General features: G+C 37.7%; 2 protein-coding genes across 3 annotated transcripts; both read right to left on the bottom strand.

Moving 5' to 3' along the window:
- Positions 1 to 1,832: 1,832 nt before the first annotated feature.
- On the bottom strand, positions 1,833 to 14,457 carry LOC109187697 (cytochrome P450 CYP72A219-like). 2 transcript variants are annotated; one of them, XM_019337966.1, is made up of 6 exons: positions 14,100 to 14,457; positions 13,785 to 14,002; positions 13,439 to 13,686; positions 12,922 to 13,306; positions 12,374 to 12,816; positions 1,833 to 1,849 (listed from the first exon to the last, which is right to left on the bottom strand). In XM_019337966.1, the coding sequence occupies exons 1-5, from the start codon at positions 14,371 to 14,373 to the stop codon at positions 12,391 to 12,393; spliced, it is 1,551 nt and encodes a 516-aa protein (XP_019193511.1). In that variant the 5' UTR covers positions 14,374 to 14,457; the 3' UTR covers positions 1,833 to 1,849; positions 12,374 to 12,390. The 2 variants fall into 2 exon arrangements, with proteins under 2 accessions (XP_019193511.1, XP_019193510.1); XM_019337965.1 differs by lacking the exon at positions 1,833 to 1,849 and having other exon boundaries at positions 12,269 to 12,816.
- On the bottom strand, positions 9,313 to 12,029 carry LOC109187693 (cytochrome P450 CYP72A219-like). Its single transcript, XM_019337961.1, has 5 exons — positions 11,627 to 12,029; positions 11,323 to 11,540; positions 10,614 to 10,858; positions 10,081 to 10,465; positions 9,313 to 9,877 (listed from the first exon to the last, which is right to left on the bottom strand). Exons 1-5 carry the CDS (start codon positions 11,904 to 11,906, stop codon positions 9,452 to 9,454), a joined length of 1,554 nt encoding a protein of 517 aa, XP_019193506.1. The 5' UTR covers positions 11,907 to 12,029; the 3' UTR covers positions 9,313 to 9,451.
- Positions 14,458 to 16,161: the final 1,704 nt, after the last annotated feature.

Below are 16,161 nucleotides of genomic sequence, written 5' to 3'. Positions count from 1 at the left end.
CTTGAAATACTCTGTTTTATATAATGCAATTGAAAATGTGGTTTGGATCATTTGTGTGTTTTGATGTTATCGGTGCTTGAATTTGAGCAAATAATTGCTCAAATTAATAGCTAATGTGTAGATGTATGCATGCGGTGTTGTAACTTTGGAGATTTTATTTATCATTGTTTAATATTTTTTTTTTATAAATTAGGCAAATGTACTCGTTCTCTAGCAACTTAGTTATAGGAAAGAATTGCTATCTTAATTCATTTAGTTCATGATCTACATGTACTCTGATATATGATATTATTATTGGTCTATTTATTTATATGAATTTGAGGCCTCTATGGTTCGTGAAATATATTTGGAAAATAAATTCTTTCTATTGTTTGGTTGCGTTTAAAATTATAAAGAGTATAATGAATATAAATAAATATGTCAAAATGGGCCCAATTAACCTGTTGGGTTGGGCCCATTTAACATGCATTTTAGATGGGCAGGGTTGGAGAATTTCCAACCCGGCCCATATAACCAGTGTGGGATACGGGTTGGCTACGGGCCAACCCGTATAACCCATATCCCCACCGGCACCCTCCAACCTCTCAAATTTGTTGTGTAATTGCCTTAACTAAGTATTATACTAATAATATTTAAAAGTGTTGGTGCTAACAAAAATTGAACCTATTGGTCTATTTATTTATATGAATTTGAGGTCTCTATGGTTCGTGAAAAATATTTGAAAAATAAATTATTTGAAAAATAAATTCTTTCTATTGTTTGGTTGTGTTTAAAATTATAAAGAGTGTAACGAATATAAATAGATATGTCAAAACGGGCCCAACCTGTTGGGTTGGCCCGTTTAACACTCATTTTAGATGGGCAAGGTTGGAGAATTTCCAACCCGGCCCATATAACCAGTGTGGGATACGGGTTGGCTACGGGCCAACCCGTATAACCCATATCCCCACCGGCACCCTCCAACCTCTCAAATTTGTTGTGTAATTGCCTTAACTAAGTATTATACTAATAATATTTAAAAGTGTTGGTGCTAACAAAAATTGAACCTATTGGTCTATTTATTTATATGAATTTGAGGTCTCTATGGTTCGTGAAAAATATTTGAAAAATAAATTATTTGAAAAATAAATTTTTTCTATTGTTTGGTTGTGTTTAAAATTATAAAGAGTGTAACGAATATAAATATATATGTCAAAACGGGCCCAACCTGTTGGATTGGCCCGTTTAACACTCATTTTAGATGGGCAAGGTTGGAGAATTTCCAACCCGGCCCATATAACCAGTGTGGGATACGGGTTGGCTACGGGCCAACCCGTATAACCCATATCCCCACCCGCACCCTCCAACCTCTCAAATTTGTTGTGTAATTGCCTTAACTAAGTATTATACTAATAATATTTAAAAGTGTTGATGCTAACAAAAATTGAACCCTTGACTTTTCACTTAAACCTTAAGGTATCATCACTACAAAGACCAATTATTATACTAATAACACATATTGAATGTTTTTATATATATTTTTTTTGATTGAATTGAATGTTTTTATATAATTATATATTTATTTACATAATTCACAAACGTTATATATACAATTATTTATATTACATTTATTACAAGTATTAATTAATACAATTAATTGTATCTTTATATAAATATTAATATAAAGTTTATTTATTATATAAATTATATAAAATAAATTATATTATATATTTTATAAACTTTATAACTTAATAATATTATAATTAAAAAATAAAAAATATTACATGAAACTATATTAGTATCAAATATAAATTAAATAAATTATAATCATATGTTAAAAATTAAAATCTAATTATATATGTGTGTGTGTGTGTGTGTGTGTGTGTGTGTGTGTGACTATTCATGGTATTTGTTCAAAAGGTTTAATGTGGTTGGAAAAAAAATAGGTTGACGGACTTGTCCGTTAGCCCGTCCTATACGAGTTGAGTTAGGAAAATTCCAACCCGTGCAAAAACGGCCCAGCCTGGCCCCTTTCTTGTTGAACCCGAAACGGGCCAGCCTGTATGGACCGAGCTGGCCCGTTTTGGCAGCTCTAATATAAAGACGAATATGTTCTTACACAATATTATAATAATAATAATAATAATAATAATAATAATAATAATAGTGATTTTAAATTTAAAATATTATAATTTATAAATTGCAATATCATAACTTAAAATATTATAATTATATATTTATAATAATAATATAATAAAAATTATTATACATATTTGGCCTAGGGGTAATTAAGAAAGTTCAATGAGACAAAATTGACTTGTCAAGGGGTAAACTTAGTCAAGTTGGTTATAAGGATACAAATTTGTAATCACAATGTCACTCATTCGAAACCAACCTTAACTTATTGGTTTGAGCTAGTCAGTTATAAGCAACTTAAGTTGATTTACCTCCTTGTATCTTTTGTCGGCTAGGGATTCGCCAAGTTTAAAATTAACCTACCAAGTGATAATAAATTATTTTAATTTCAATACCCATGAAAAATACAAAATACCTTCCGGTGAACATTTTTTATTTGCCTCAAATTTTAAGAAATTTTTTTATCCAACCAAACACTCTATTGATGGTGATGGACGTACTTGTTTATGATTTCTATAAAGCATTAAAGCCCGTGTGTGTGTGTTTTTTTTTTTGTTGGGGTGGGGGGTGTAAATATATGTAAAGATTAAATATGCCAAAAAAAAAAAAAAAAAAAAAAAAAAAAAACAAACAAACAAACAAATACACTAGACATAACCCATCCATAGTGGAAAATCCGAAATACAAACCACGGAAACATGATGAACAAATTAAATACAACATGGGTAGTGCAATTGTGCAAATTGATTGCACCCAACAGTGAACAGAAACTAAAACTGGGATAAGGGCAATTTCAATCTGTCTTGCATTGATCAAGTTTTTTTGAATAATAGTGAATGGTTGGTCAAGTTAAAAAAATAAAACCCGTAATGGATCCGGTTGAATTCAAGTTTTATGTACAAAATTCACCTAGATGAACACGTTGGGATGGGAGTACTTTGCTTACTAATGCAATGTGAGCCCAAAAGTCCTTGACATAATCATCAACATATTTCCCTGATTGAAAAAGTTACTTTAATTTTTCTAACTGCTTAATGTTTTGGGGTGGGTCAAAACTTAAACAACATACCTCCTTAAATGTTGCCCGGGAAGCAAAAGGGGACACTGTTGTTTCTCGCAAATTATGCTGTGCAATCGTGTGCACCATGTATGGTGCACATGGTTGTAAAAATGACGTCATTTTGACTAAAAATGCGTGTCCCACTTAAAAAAAAAATCAGGTTCGATTCCCGGCAATAACATTTTTTTTTGCATAATTTGAATTATATATACACAAATTCATAACTATACATCCACAAATTCATAACTATATATCCACAGTGAATGAATAACACAAAATCCAGATTGAATGAACTAAATATCCACAATGAATGAACTGAATATCCATAAATTCATAACTATATATCCACAAAATCATAACTATATATCCATAATAATGTTGTTGAGGGGAATCAAAACTGATTTTTTTTTTTTTAAATGGGACGCGCGTTTTTAGTCAAAATGATGTCGTTTTGCAACCGTGTGCACCATGCACACGGTTGCACAACATAACTATTGGTTGTTTCTAAGTGGTACCAAAGTTGGGCTTCATGTGGTGTGCAGTGAGAGGAACTCGATCAGGGACAAGGGTGTCTGCGTGCCAAAACAACGAAGCAGCCAGGCCATAGGGTCTTCCTAAAACAAAGGATGTCGGAGATCAGCCAAGGAGATGATCGGAAAAAGCAGAGAGGGATTGAGATGAGAGAGTGATGAGAACTGTTTCCATTAATTCTTTTAGCCGAATACAAGAAGAGCAAATATACAAGGAAAAGGGCGGCAAAAGCCGTTGGAACTGCCAAGGTGATCCAAAGACCAGAAGGCCCTCAACTAACTCTCATTATCCCCTTCTACATCATGCTCTAATACCCCCCCGTAAGCTGGAGTGTGCACATTTTGAACGCCCAGCTTAGATACATAGGTCTGGAACATCTGAGAGCCAAGAGGCTTAGTGAAACCATCGGCCACTTGATTGGCGGAGGATACGGGCAGAAGCTTAATGAGGCCTTGGTTAAGTTTTTCCCGAACGATATGGCAGTCGATGTCAATATGTTTGGTGCGTTCGTGGAAGACGTGATTCTCCGCTATGGCTATAGCGGATTTGCTGTCGCAGAATAAGGTGGCTGGTTTGTTCAACTGTATTTGCAAGTCTTGTAAGAGATAGACAAGCCATTGTACCTCACAGACAGTGGCTGCCAAGGCTCTGTATTCGGCTTCGGAGGAACTCCTAGACACTGTCATCTGCTTCTTGGATTTCCATGACACAAGGGCGTCACCTAGAAATACACAATATCCGGTGATGGATCGTCGAGTGTCACCGCATGCTGCCCAGTCGGAGTCTGAGAAGACTCTGAGCTGAAGTTGAGAGTCTGATGTATATATTAAGCCTTGGCCAGGTGACAGTTTAATGTAACGTAGTATACGATGAGCGTCTATTAAGTGTTTGTCCGTAGGACAATCAACGAATTGACTGAGCTGTTGAACGGAGTACGCTATGTCTGGGCGTGTGGCAGTAAGGTATAGCATTCTCCCTACTAATCTTCTGAATATGGTCGGATCTGCCAGGGGTGTGCCATCATTACGAGCTAATTTTAAGCCTTGAACCATGGGGGTTGGTACTGGCTTACTTTCCAGGAAACCAGCCTCTTCTAATATGTCCAGGGCGAACTTCCGTTGACACAGATTCATGCCTCCTTTTACTTTGCTAGCTTCAATTCCAAGGAAGTAGCCTAGGGGGCCAAGATCTTTAATTTTAAACTCATTGTTTAAGAATTGCTTAACAGATTTGATGGCAGATATGCTTGGACTGGCAGCTATTATATCGTCCACATAGACCAACAAAGCAATGAAATTTGTATCCGTACCTCTGGTAAACAAAGATGGTTCAGATTTGGACTGATGGAATCCATTCTGAATTAGAGCAGCAGTGAGCTTGGAGTTCCATTGGCGACTGGCCTGTTTTAATCCGTATAGAGATCGTCGAAGTTTACATACTTGATTCGGCTTGTTGCTGTGAAAACCAGGAGGTAAAGATATGTATACTTCTTCGTTCAAATCACCGTGAAGAAAAGCATTATTGATGTCCATTTGATGAATTTCCCATGCCTTAGATACTGCAACAGCTAAGAAGAGCCGAATGGTAGTCAGTCTCGCCACCGGAGACAATGTGTCAAGGTAATCGACGCCAAGCTGCTGTGTATAGCCCTTAGCCACGAGTCGTGCCTTATGTCTTTCAATCGTGCCATCGGCTTTTAACTTCACCTTGAAAATCCACTTGCAACCAATGGGAATTTTTCCCGGTGGTAAATTAGTTAACTCCCACGTTTGGTTATCCTGTAATGCTGCAATTTCAGCATCCATGGCCTTCTTCCAACATTCATTTTGTATGGCCTGTTGATAGGTTCTCGGCTCCTTAATTGTGGATACTGCCATGGAGAAGGCTTTATGTGAGGGACTGAGGTTGGCATAGGAGATAACCTTCGACAAAGAATGGGGAGATGTCTTGTAGCTCATGATGGCATCACAGTAGTAGTCCTGAAGTTTAGAGGGGGCATTGTGAGATCTGCTAGATCTCCTTGGCTGCGCATTTTGGATGGTTACGGCAGTGTCCTCACTGCATTCTTCATCAGAAGTGGCATGAAAAGAGACTTCATTGCTTGGCATAGAGTGCTCAGGGAAATTCTGTATGGAAGCAGAATCTGCATGTGCTTCATGAGGATTTGGTTCATCTTGCACCATAGGCAATCCAACACTGCTGTGGGTGTCATTCATCGAATCAACATGACTATGGAGGGTGCCTAGATCAGCAGCTTCTTCACGGCTAGTGACAGGAATGTTGGGCAGAGATGGAGTATCCGTTTGAGAGGGATGTTTGTCAACATGGGCTACTTTGTCAGCAAAGGGAAAATAATCTTCGTAGAAGATCACATCCCTAGATATAAAGGTGGAATTATCTTGTAGATCATAAAGCAGGTATCCCTTGATGTGGGCTGGAATACCAATGAGCACACATTGTCTACTACGAGGTGCCAACTTGTGTCTGCCCTGTGATAGAGTGGCAGCATAACTCAAGCATCCGAAGACTTTCACATTGTCCAAGCTAGGCTCCTTTTCGTGCAACCTTTCATATGGACTAAGCCAAGCAGTGATAGGGGATGGCAACCTGTTTATGATGAAAGCAGCATGTAAAACACATAAACCCCAAAATTTAAGGGGTAAGTTAGCCTGGAATATGAGAGCACGAGCTACGTTTAGAATATGTTGATGTTTGCGCTCAACTACTGCGTTTTGTTGGGGTGTGTTGACACACGATGTTTGGTGAACCATCCCATTTTCATCAAAGAAATCATTCATGTTGAATTCCCTTCCATTGTCACTTCTTATAATTTTGACAACAGCTCCATGTTGAGTTTGGACTTGTTTATGAAAGATTTTGATCACAGCCCTTGTCTCGGATTTGTTCTTCATGAGGTGAACCCAGGTGTATCTAGAGAAATCGTCAACAATCGTTAGAAAATATCTTTCTCCTCCTAGAGATTCAATCATGAAGGGACCCCAAATGTCAACATGGATTAGATCAAAGCATTTATTTGACACAGTGTTGCTCGAAGAAAAAATGGCACGTTTCTGTTTAGCATAGTGGCAGACATTACAAGGCAATTGCTTAGGATAAGAAACAGATACATTCTTTATGTGGTGGATCTTATTAATGGGAAAGTGTCCCAAACGCTTGTGCCAAAGTTCTGCACTATCAACTTTCATCACAGAATTGCTATAGGAGTTGCTCTTGGGTGGTTGACATAGCAGGTACAAACCATCTTCTTCCCTAGCAAAACCACTGGTCATCCCAGCTTTCTGGAGAAGGCACTGGCCAGAATTAAACAACAAAATATGAGATGAGTCTTGTAGCAATCTACTGACTGAGACAATGTTGAATCTAAAGTCCGGAATATGCAACACATTCTTTAGCCACAGATCTTCTGCCAGTTTGATATCTCCTTTGTGTTGAACAACCACTCTCTCTCCATTAGGTAGATTCACAGTAGCCTCCTTAACTTCACAACAATTGTTAAAAAATTCTCGAGAGCACACTATATGATCAGTTGCTCCCGAGTCCAAAATCCAAGTAGAATCACAGAGATTAAGAGAATTTATATGAGAAGTGAAGTAGGACTTGCCTTCTGCTTGAGCTCCATGTTCTGTGCGATTGGGAATAAGAGAGACAGCAGCAGCAGTAGTAGGAGTCTGGTGTTGATCAACTTGGATCTGTAATAGAGATATAAGTTTCTAAAGCTGTTCAGAAGTGGTAGCATTGTCCGAGCTAGCAGAGGCTGCCATTGCCGGTTGTTTTCCTTTGGATTTGAACCCCGGAATCCATCCCGGTGGATAGCCGTGCTTCTTATAGCACTTCTCCACGGTGTGACCAGTCATCCCACAATAGGTGCATTTAGCATTTCGATTTCCACTGCCTGAGTTCATGTTTCTCTTTCCGTTATAGTAGTTCACTGCCGCTACACTGTTTTCATCATTGGAACTGAGTTCATTGTGAACAGCATTGGCAAGGTTGAACTGTAGGCTTGAGCTAGTGATGCTTAATTGTCTCTCGAACTTTTCTGCCATAACAAACACCTTGTACATTTCTGGCAAAGGGTCAAGCACAAGGATGTTAGATTTGAGCGGATTATAGTCATCACCTAAGCCTTGCAGGAATCGGATGATCTCATCTATTTCTCGATCTTTTCTGACGAGATCGATTAGGTTGCAGGAGCATAGGGAGTTGCATTTGCAGACCGGAAGGGGACGTAGCTCATACATCTCTTCCCAAAACGTTCTGCATTTGGTATAATATTCATTCACCGATAGACTTCCCTGCCTCAGATTGTAAATCTCATTCTGCAAAGTCGATATACGGTGCGCATCTCGCTGAGAGAATCGCTTTCTGAAATCGTTCCAAACATCTTTCGCTGCTTCCATGTACATCACGCTTTGTGCAATGGATGGATGCACAGTTTTGAGTATCCAGGACTTCACCATCAGATTGCATCTTCTCCACGCTTGATAGTTGTTTTGAGTTCTATCCGGTGCCGGCACGCTTCCATCGATGAGAAACCATTTGTTTTTCACCTCTAATGCAACTTGCATCGAGATGCTCCATGAAGCGTAGTTCGAATTGCCATTGAGAGGAGGACTGACAAGGATGGTGTTCGGATTCTCGTTGGAGTTGAGATACAAAGGATTCTCAACATCCTCAGTCTGATTCCGCTGCGGAGCTATGATCGGTGGAGCGTTGATCGGTGGTTGATTCATTCGTGGTTGCGGCGGCTGGCTGGCTTCTCCCACGCCGGTAACTGCTCCGGCGTAGGATCTCTTTCCTTGCTCTGATACCATGTCGGAGATCAGCCAAGGAGATGATCGGAAAAAGCAGAGAGGGATTGAGATGAGAGAGTGATGAGAACTGTTTCCATTAATTCTGTTAGCCGAATACAAGAAGAGCAAATATACAAGGAAAAGGGCGGCAAAAGCCGTTGGAACTGCCAAGGTGATCCAAAGACCAGAAGGCCCTCAACTAACTCTCATTATCCCCTTCTACATCATGCTCTAATAAAGGAAATTCGATCTTGGGGTATTTGTGAAAATGTCGAGAGTGATGCCCCCACGTTTGCTGTAGTGGAAACACCCTCAGTGTGAACAACCCCAGATTCTTCCTCTTGAATGGACTGTTTCCCTTGATTGATCAATATTTGCTTCACCAATCTCTCTAAGTTGGCAAGGGAAGCTGCGGATAAAGAAACAACCGTTGCAGACAAGTTTGTCGTGTTGCAATTCCAATGCTTTGACAGATTTTTGAAAGGCTTAAATGACGGGTTCGTTATTCAAATCAGTACCCATAATACCAACAACGGGAACCGGATGATATGTGTAGGAAGTTTGGCTTCGTGTCACATGTCTATGGCTCACGAAAAAGGACAATCTACCTATGGTGAAGGAAGAGAGGGACGGACCCGAGGAACAAAACTTCATTTTGATTTTATTCAAATTCTAGCTTAATATAGTTTGTGTAATACTTCCCCATATAAAGGGATTACAACTTCTGTGCTATAAAGAAACACATATTATTGCTACTAATACTATATTAAAAAAAAAACATGCTTAAATAGAAAATAAAATAATTAAATTGATTCCAAATCAATTTGAGTAGATTGGGTAGCATTTGAGCCTATGAGTAGATTGGGCAACATTTGAGTCTAGGATCTGCGTATCTTTGACACAAGCATGATCAATACTAGGTTATATTAAGCTGTTATAACTTGTGGAAAAGCAGGGGAGCACCATATTGGGGATGAATAGTGATGACAGTGGTGGGAGAGTGCGTATATGATGGAGAGAGCTCGAAGGTGAAGCGTTGCAGTATCATAGCCAGCGCCATTTTACTTTCAAGCATTGTAAAGTTTAGGCCGATGCATATTCGAGGTCCACCGCCAAATGGGAGGAAGGCTAGCTGTCCATTAGTCACTTTTGAAACTCCTTCGCTGAATCTCTCTGGCTTAAACTCTTTTGCATCATTGCCCCATAATTCTTCATTATGGTGCAATAAGATAATTGGTATTGAGATTAGAACCCCCGGGGGTAATAATAGATTCCCAAGTTTAGTTTCTTCATTTGTCCTCCTGGTTATGGTTGGCCCTGGTGGATACAATCTCAAAGACTCGTTTAAAATCATCGTCACCTATATTTCCAACAAAAATGTTTAAATTAGAGACTATTGATGTCTGTGAAGTGTTAATTTGTACTGGTGACACTATAGATACTACTCCGACTAGTATAAATACTTAAATAGTTGTACCCAATACGAAAAGACACCGAATTCAACACCTTATTAGCTTCAATTTTGCAAGTAATTAACTAAACAATAGTTGCTGGATTACTTACGATTTTCAAACGATTTAATCCTTCAAGCTTGGGTTTATCTCGGCCAAATAGCTGCAAAACCTCTTCTCTGGCTCGCGTTTGCCATTCTTGATGCCTACTCAACAAGACCATAGTCCAGACAAGTAACACAGCGCTGGTCTCTTGCCCAGCAAAATAGAACAACTTGCACTCATCAATCACCTCCCTTCTGGTCATTCCAAAATCCTTGTTTTCATGTTTTTCGATTTCTTTAAAATTGGAGTCCAGTAAAATGCCCAATAGATCATCCTTAGCAGCTTCTCCAGCTTCCATTGCCTTCACTCTCCTGTCAACTATATCACCTATTGATGCTTCAACTTGCCTGTCAATTTCCATCATTCTTCTGTTCTTCTTAGTAGGGATAAACCTGCAATAGAAAAAAAAAACAGTTTAATCTTACCACTCTGGCCACCAGGTGCCCTTCAGGCTGTTGAGCATATAGCCATTAATGTGCAATCCAACTATCAGCTTAAGCTTTTAGTTGAGATTTCAGGCATCCCCAACGCTTATGTTACCTCCATCCCGGGATATAAATTGAGCGCGATGTCTCGATTACATGCCCTGCTTGTTCCTTTTGGAGCTCGAATATCTTCCTTCCTTCTTCGTAGTTACTCCCGAAAGCTGTCTGGGAAATGGCATCACAGGTCAATTGCTGTAGGTGAGGCCACACATCTATCTCTGAACATCCTTCCTCAGGCATAATCTTCTCCCATTTGCCCAACATCTCAGCACAACTCGTGTAGAAAGCCGGCAGCATATGCTATATATTATATATAAGTGTCAAATAGCATCTACTACTGCAAAGTACTCAATTCTCATCACGAACTAAATTAAGTGTCAAATAGGCCCATCTACCGGCTAAATTTGTTCGATTAATTTTTGTTGGAGGTTGCTAACAGGTTGCCTATTCAATTATTAAAAAATAAAAAATAAATAAAAAAAGAATTTTAACCACGGGCTGTCCAGCGCAATTAGCCGGGCTGAAATTCCTTATTTATTTATTTTTTATTTTTTTAATAATTGAATAGACAACCTGTTAGCAACAAAAAAAGTCAATCGAACAAATTTAGCTGATAGATGTGCTTATTTAACACTTAATTTAGTTCGTGGTGAAAATTGAGCCTATTTGACACTTCTGCCTAATATATATAAATTTGACATTCAAAGTTGCAACAATCACATAATTAAGAAGCCTGAAATAGATTTATGTTAGAAAAAATGAACCTTTAACTTTTCAACATGGAAGGCGGGATTAATGATTTTTCTGTGTTTATTCCATTTATCTTCTTCAGAGGCAGCTAGTCCTTCAGCCAACAGTTTGGTGAGTGGACTGAAACGCGGCTTCTGATAGACAGTATACTTATTTAAGACCTCCTTTATAAGCTCAGGGTCCTTGATGAACACCATTGGGTTTGGCCCAAGCCATATAAAGCAATTCTCACCTGCAATTTTGTTTCTTTTTTGCTTATATCAACAATTATATATTATACTGGATCTGAAGAAAGATGGTGAAACTTAACAACCGTACCATATTCTTGAATGGAATCAATGAAGTAAGGAACAATTCTTGAGGCTATGTCATCTGAAAGATTATTCAATGGCGGCTTGGACTTGGCTTCTCCCAGTGCCTTGTTCAGCTCTCTTAGATCTCCAAGCAAGAAACGATAAGAATTCCCCTTGAAGCCCTGTTGTCTAAGGCATTTCTCTAGCTTTCTGGGCTTCAACCATGCCCAGTTCAAAGCTCTCCAGGAAAGTACAAAGATAGCTACTGCAAATGGAAAAGCTAATAGGCCATGAACACTCTCCATCTAAGTATTTGGGAGAAGAAAAATGGATACTATTCTAGCTCCTTCAGTCCTTCCAACTTTATGTTCAATATGTCGGTCCATAAAGAAGGGCTCAAATAATATCTCTACAAGATTGTGTGGCAGAAGGCCGTTCGTCAGCTTTAAACATCACAGTCATTTCTGGTACACTGAATAGAAGCATGTGTATAGTTGAATTGCACAGGTTATATGCTCAACATGCCCCATCACATATGCGGTGAGTTCCAAGCAAGAGACTCTGATACCAAATTGAAACATATGTTCCATCTCACCTAAAAGTCTAAGCTGATAGTTGAATTGCACATTAATGATTATATGCTCAACACACTGTGACTGACTTTAAATTTTAAAATACAAATTTATTAGTTAAGTTGGTAATTTTATAACTACAAAGTTATAAATTTAACTACTCTAAAGAAAGTTGTATAATCCTTCAAGACTGAATATATGTGATATTCCTAATTAACTACAGTTTGCGAAGTAGAAGCGGAGCGCCATACTGAGGTTGCAGAGTTATAACAGTGGTGGGGGCATGTGCGTACGATGGGGAGAGCTCAAAAGAGTAATGTTGCAAAATCATGGCCATGACCAGTTTTGCTTCAAGCATTGCGAAGTTTAGCCCAACACATATTCGAGGTCCTCCGCCAAAGGGGAGGAACGTTAGCTGTCCTTTAGTTGCCTTTGACACTCCTTCACTGAATCTTTCTGGCTTGAACTCCTTTGCGTCATCGCCCCATATCTTCTCGTCATGATGATTTAAGATGAGTGGCATTGAGATAATAACTCCGGGGGGAAGTGTTAGGTCCCCTAGCTTAGTTTCTTGTTTAGTCCTTCGAGCAAGTGACACTGCAGGTGGATATAGCCTCAAAGATTCGTTTAGAATCATCGTCACCTGTTTGAGACCATGTATATATTTAGCGTGGAGATTCAAAAAACTAATACTAAGTTATATATTATATGCTAGCTCAAGACATATTAAAGTGTTTAATGTACTTACAATTTTTAGACGATTTAATCCATCAATATCTGGTTTATCTTTGCCATAGAGTTGTAAAACCTCTTCTCTAGCTCTTGTTTGCCATTCTTGATGCCTACTCAACAAGATCATAGTCCAAACAAGCAACACAGAGGTGGTCTCTTGACCAGCAAAATAAAACAACTTGCACTCTTCAATCACTTCTCCCGTGGTCATTCCAAAATCATTATTTCCATGTTTTTCAATTTCTTTAAAATTGGATTCCAATAATATGCCCAATAGATCATCCTTACTACCTTCCCCTGCTTTCATTGCCTTCACTCTCTTGTCAATTATACACCTAATTGATGCTTGAACCTGCTTCTCAATTTCCTTCATTCTTTTGTTCCTCTTAGTTGGCAAGAACCTGCATCAATAATTCACTAACTCAAAAAACCACAACTTCAATTATCAAACTAAAAACATAAAAACACCTCTGACCTATCCAAAAACATTCAATACTTTGTTTGGCTAGCAGCCAAAGTCAATTTAACTTTACCTCCATCCCGGGATATATATTGAGCGAGAAACTTCTATTACATGCTCGGCCTGTTCCTTTTGGAGTTCAAATATTTTCCTTCCTTCTTCATAGTTGCTCCCAAATGCGGTTCGCGAAATTGCATCACTGCTCAACTGTTGAAGGTGAGGCCACACATCTACCTCGGCTAAACCAGCTTGGTTGCCCATCTTCTTTTCCCATTCGCCCAACATTTCAATACAGCTCAAGTAGAAAGCCGGTATCATATGCTATATTTGAAGAAAATGGTAAAACCAAACTTATAAACAATTCTTCGTTTTAGAACAAATTAAAAGCAAAATGAAATGACACAGGGAAAAAACGAAACCTTTAACTTCTCCATATGAAAGGCTGGATTGATGATTCTTCTGTGTTTGGACCACTTATCTTCTTCATAAGATACAACTCCTTGGGCTAACAATTTGGTGAGGGGATTGGAAGGAGGCTTTTGAAACACAGTATGCTTAGTTAAGACTTCCTTTATGAGTTCAGAATCCTTGATGAATACCACTGGGTTTGGCCCAAGCCATACAAACGAATTCTCACCTACATATGTTAATTTAATTTCCAGTTAGATAATTAATATAATAGTGAATCTTAGAATCAGCCAACACGAAAGCTAAGCTAAGCTTGTGAAACTTACCATTTTTGTGGATGGCATCAATGAAGAAAGGAAATACTCTTGGGGATATGTCATCTGAGAGATTCATTGGCTTGGACTTCGCTTCTTTGGTGGTCTTGGTTAGCTGTTTGAGGTCCCCAAAGATGAACTTATATTTGTTCCCCTTAAGGCCCTGTTGTCTCAGGCACTTCTGCAACTTTCTTGGCCTAAACCATGCCCAGTTAAGCACTCTCCATAGGTACACCAAGAAAACAACAGCAAAAGAAACAGCTGCCAGACCAAACACCATCTCCATCTGGACTGTATGTGTTCCGCAAAAATGTTTGTAGAAATTCTCCTTCTTACTTTCTGTATAATTGAAGAGGACAGGGCCTGAGATATATTTATATACACACACAACCTGTAGAAGCTTGAGCCACATTTATCAAAAAGCTACGGACCAATTTTATTCATTTATTTTTTAATGAATTATATATATATATATATATATATATACTGGTTCAAATGGATATGACTTCTGCCGTTGTGGATTTCACTATTACGTATGCATAAATGCACCACAGTGTTTGAAAATACACCAAAATAAAACGACAAATGCACCACAAAATGCACATCACACCAAAAAATGATTTACCTAATGGTGTATAATCGCACGGAAAGCACTATCCCGTCTGTCTGCACGGAAACCTAACCATATATATATATATATATATATATATATATGTTATATGGGTAGCTTAATTTTTGAAGTTTTTAAAACCCTTTTATTATAGTTTTTTTTAAGCAACCAAATGGAAATTCAGTGTTGAATACGGCAAATTATATCGTGCATCAGGGTATACAATGTATTGTGCACTTTGATCAAAACGACGTCGTTTTGTATCTGTTTTTATTTTTTTTAGAGATTTCGTTTCTCGTTTCTGTCGTTAACTTTTTTTTAAAAAAAAATTCAAATTTCGAATGTACAGAATTGTATGATAGAATACACATAAACGCATACCATAATACACATAATCTAACATAATACATAATACACATAAGCTTTTAACATAAAAACAACGTCGTTTTGGACATGGCGCAAAATACACTCAGGGTGAGTAATACTCTTTTATTATAGTTTTTTTTTTTTTTGAAAACCCTTTTATTATAGTTTGATTCACATTAATTGATTATCTTTTTATTTTTATTTTTTGTTTTGCTTAACAGCTAAGCTTAGCAAATACCGGATGAGCGATGATATATTGAAATACAATACTGGTCAAAATCTTTACAACCAAGCTAGAATGAAAGAAAATGCCAAAAGCAACAAAAGAAATGCAAAAAACAGAAAATTTTTGGATTTATCCAAAAGGTATCACTATTAACCATCTCATAAGAGAATCAATGAATGAATAGTCCACCTCTCAAAGTGAGGGACTTCTTGTGCGCAATAAGTAAAGGTCTAGCCTCTGTGGTTCATGTTTAGTTGAGTTACCATGATTTACATCTTCCTAAATGATGTATCGGTCGGAGTGTAAGGGGATCCTTAAGGTTGGGGTTCAGCCTTTTAAATGAATGAATGATCCAAAATGTGTCGCTCTTAACAAATCAAACCGTTGAAATTATCATACTTTGCACATAATAATCAATGTTTTCTATGCCATTATTCCTGTCTCCTTTTAATTAAAGAACAATATTTAAGAAAACATTGTTGTATATTTTATTTTTACTATGTGATTTTTGTTTGCTTTCGTTGTTCTCTTGAGTAAATATATCTTATCATAACATGTGGCAGTAGTGTGTCTGTGGCCTGACATCAATTAACCTTCTAGAATTATAAATGCATGGGACAGATGTCAAAGACAAAAATAATACTCGTAGATGTTACGTTGAGTGATGGACATTATATTATAATGGCTGATTTTTAATAGTTCAACAAAAAATATCAATAAAGAAACATAAACAACACATACGAACGCTTTGAATATAATTAATAAATAATATACTGTAAATATATCTTCGTTCTTTGCACAAAATAATAACAAAAAAATTTGTAATCACTATTTGATGATGTGCACTTGTAATATTCAATAATTTGCTATGA

This window comes from Ipomoea nil, unplaced genomic scaffold (genome assembly GCF_001879475.1).
Source record: "Ipomoea nil cultivar Tokyo-kokei standard unplaced genomic scaffold, Asagao_1.1 scaffold1421, whole genome shotgun sequence".
Classification (NCBI taxonomy): Eukaryota; Viridiplantae; Streptophyta; class Magnoliopsida; order Solanales; family Convolvulaceae; genus Ipomoea; species Ipomoea nil.
Note: the sequence above shows the minus strand (reverse complement) of the source record. Positions and strands in the feature narration are given on the sequence as shown.

Coding starts and splice junctions, on each gene's coding strand:
- LOC109187693 (XM_019337961.1), bottom strand. CDS start 11,906: ATGGAGAGTGTTCATGGCCTATTAGCTTTTCCATTTGCAGTAGCTATC. Junction 10,859..11,322: donor TCCATGTTGAAAAGTTAAAG/GTTCATTTTTTC, acceptor TATAATATATAG/CATATGCTGCCGGCTTTCTA. Junction 10,466..10,613: donor ATTTATATCCCGGGATGGAG/GTAACATAAGCG, acceptor TTTCTATTGCAG/GTTTATCCCTACTAAGAAGA.
- LOC109187697 (XM_019337966.1), bottom strand. CDS start 14,373: ATGGAGATGGTGTTTGGTCTGGCAGCTGTTTCTTTTGCTGTTGTTTTC. Junction 13,687..13,784: donor TTCATATGGAGAAGTTAAAG/GTTTCGTTTTTT, acceptor CTTCAAATATAG/CATATGATACCGGCTTTCTA. Junction 12,817..12,921: donor GATTAAATCGTCTAAAAATT/GTAAGTACATTA, acceptor GGTCTCAAACAG/GTGACGATGATTCTAAACGA.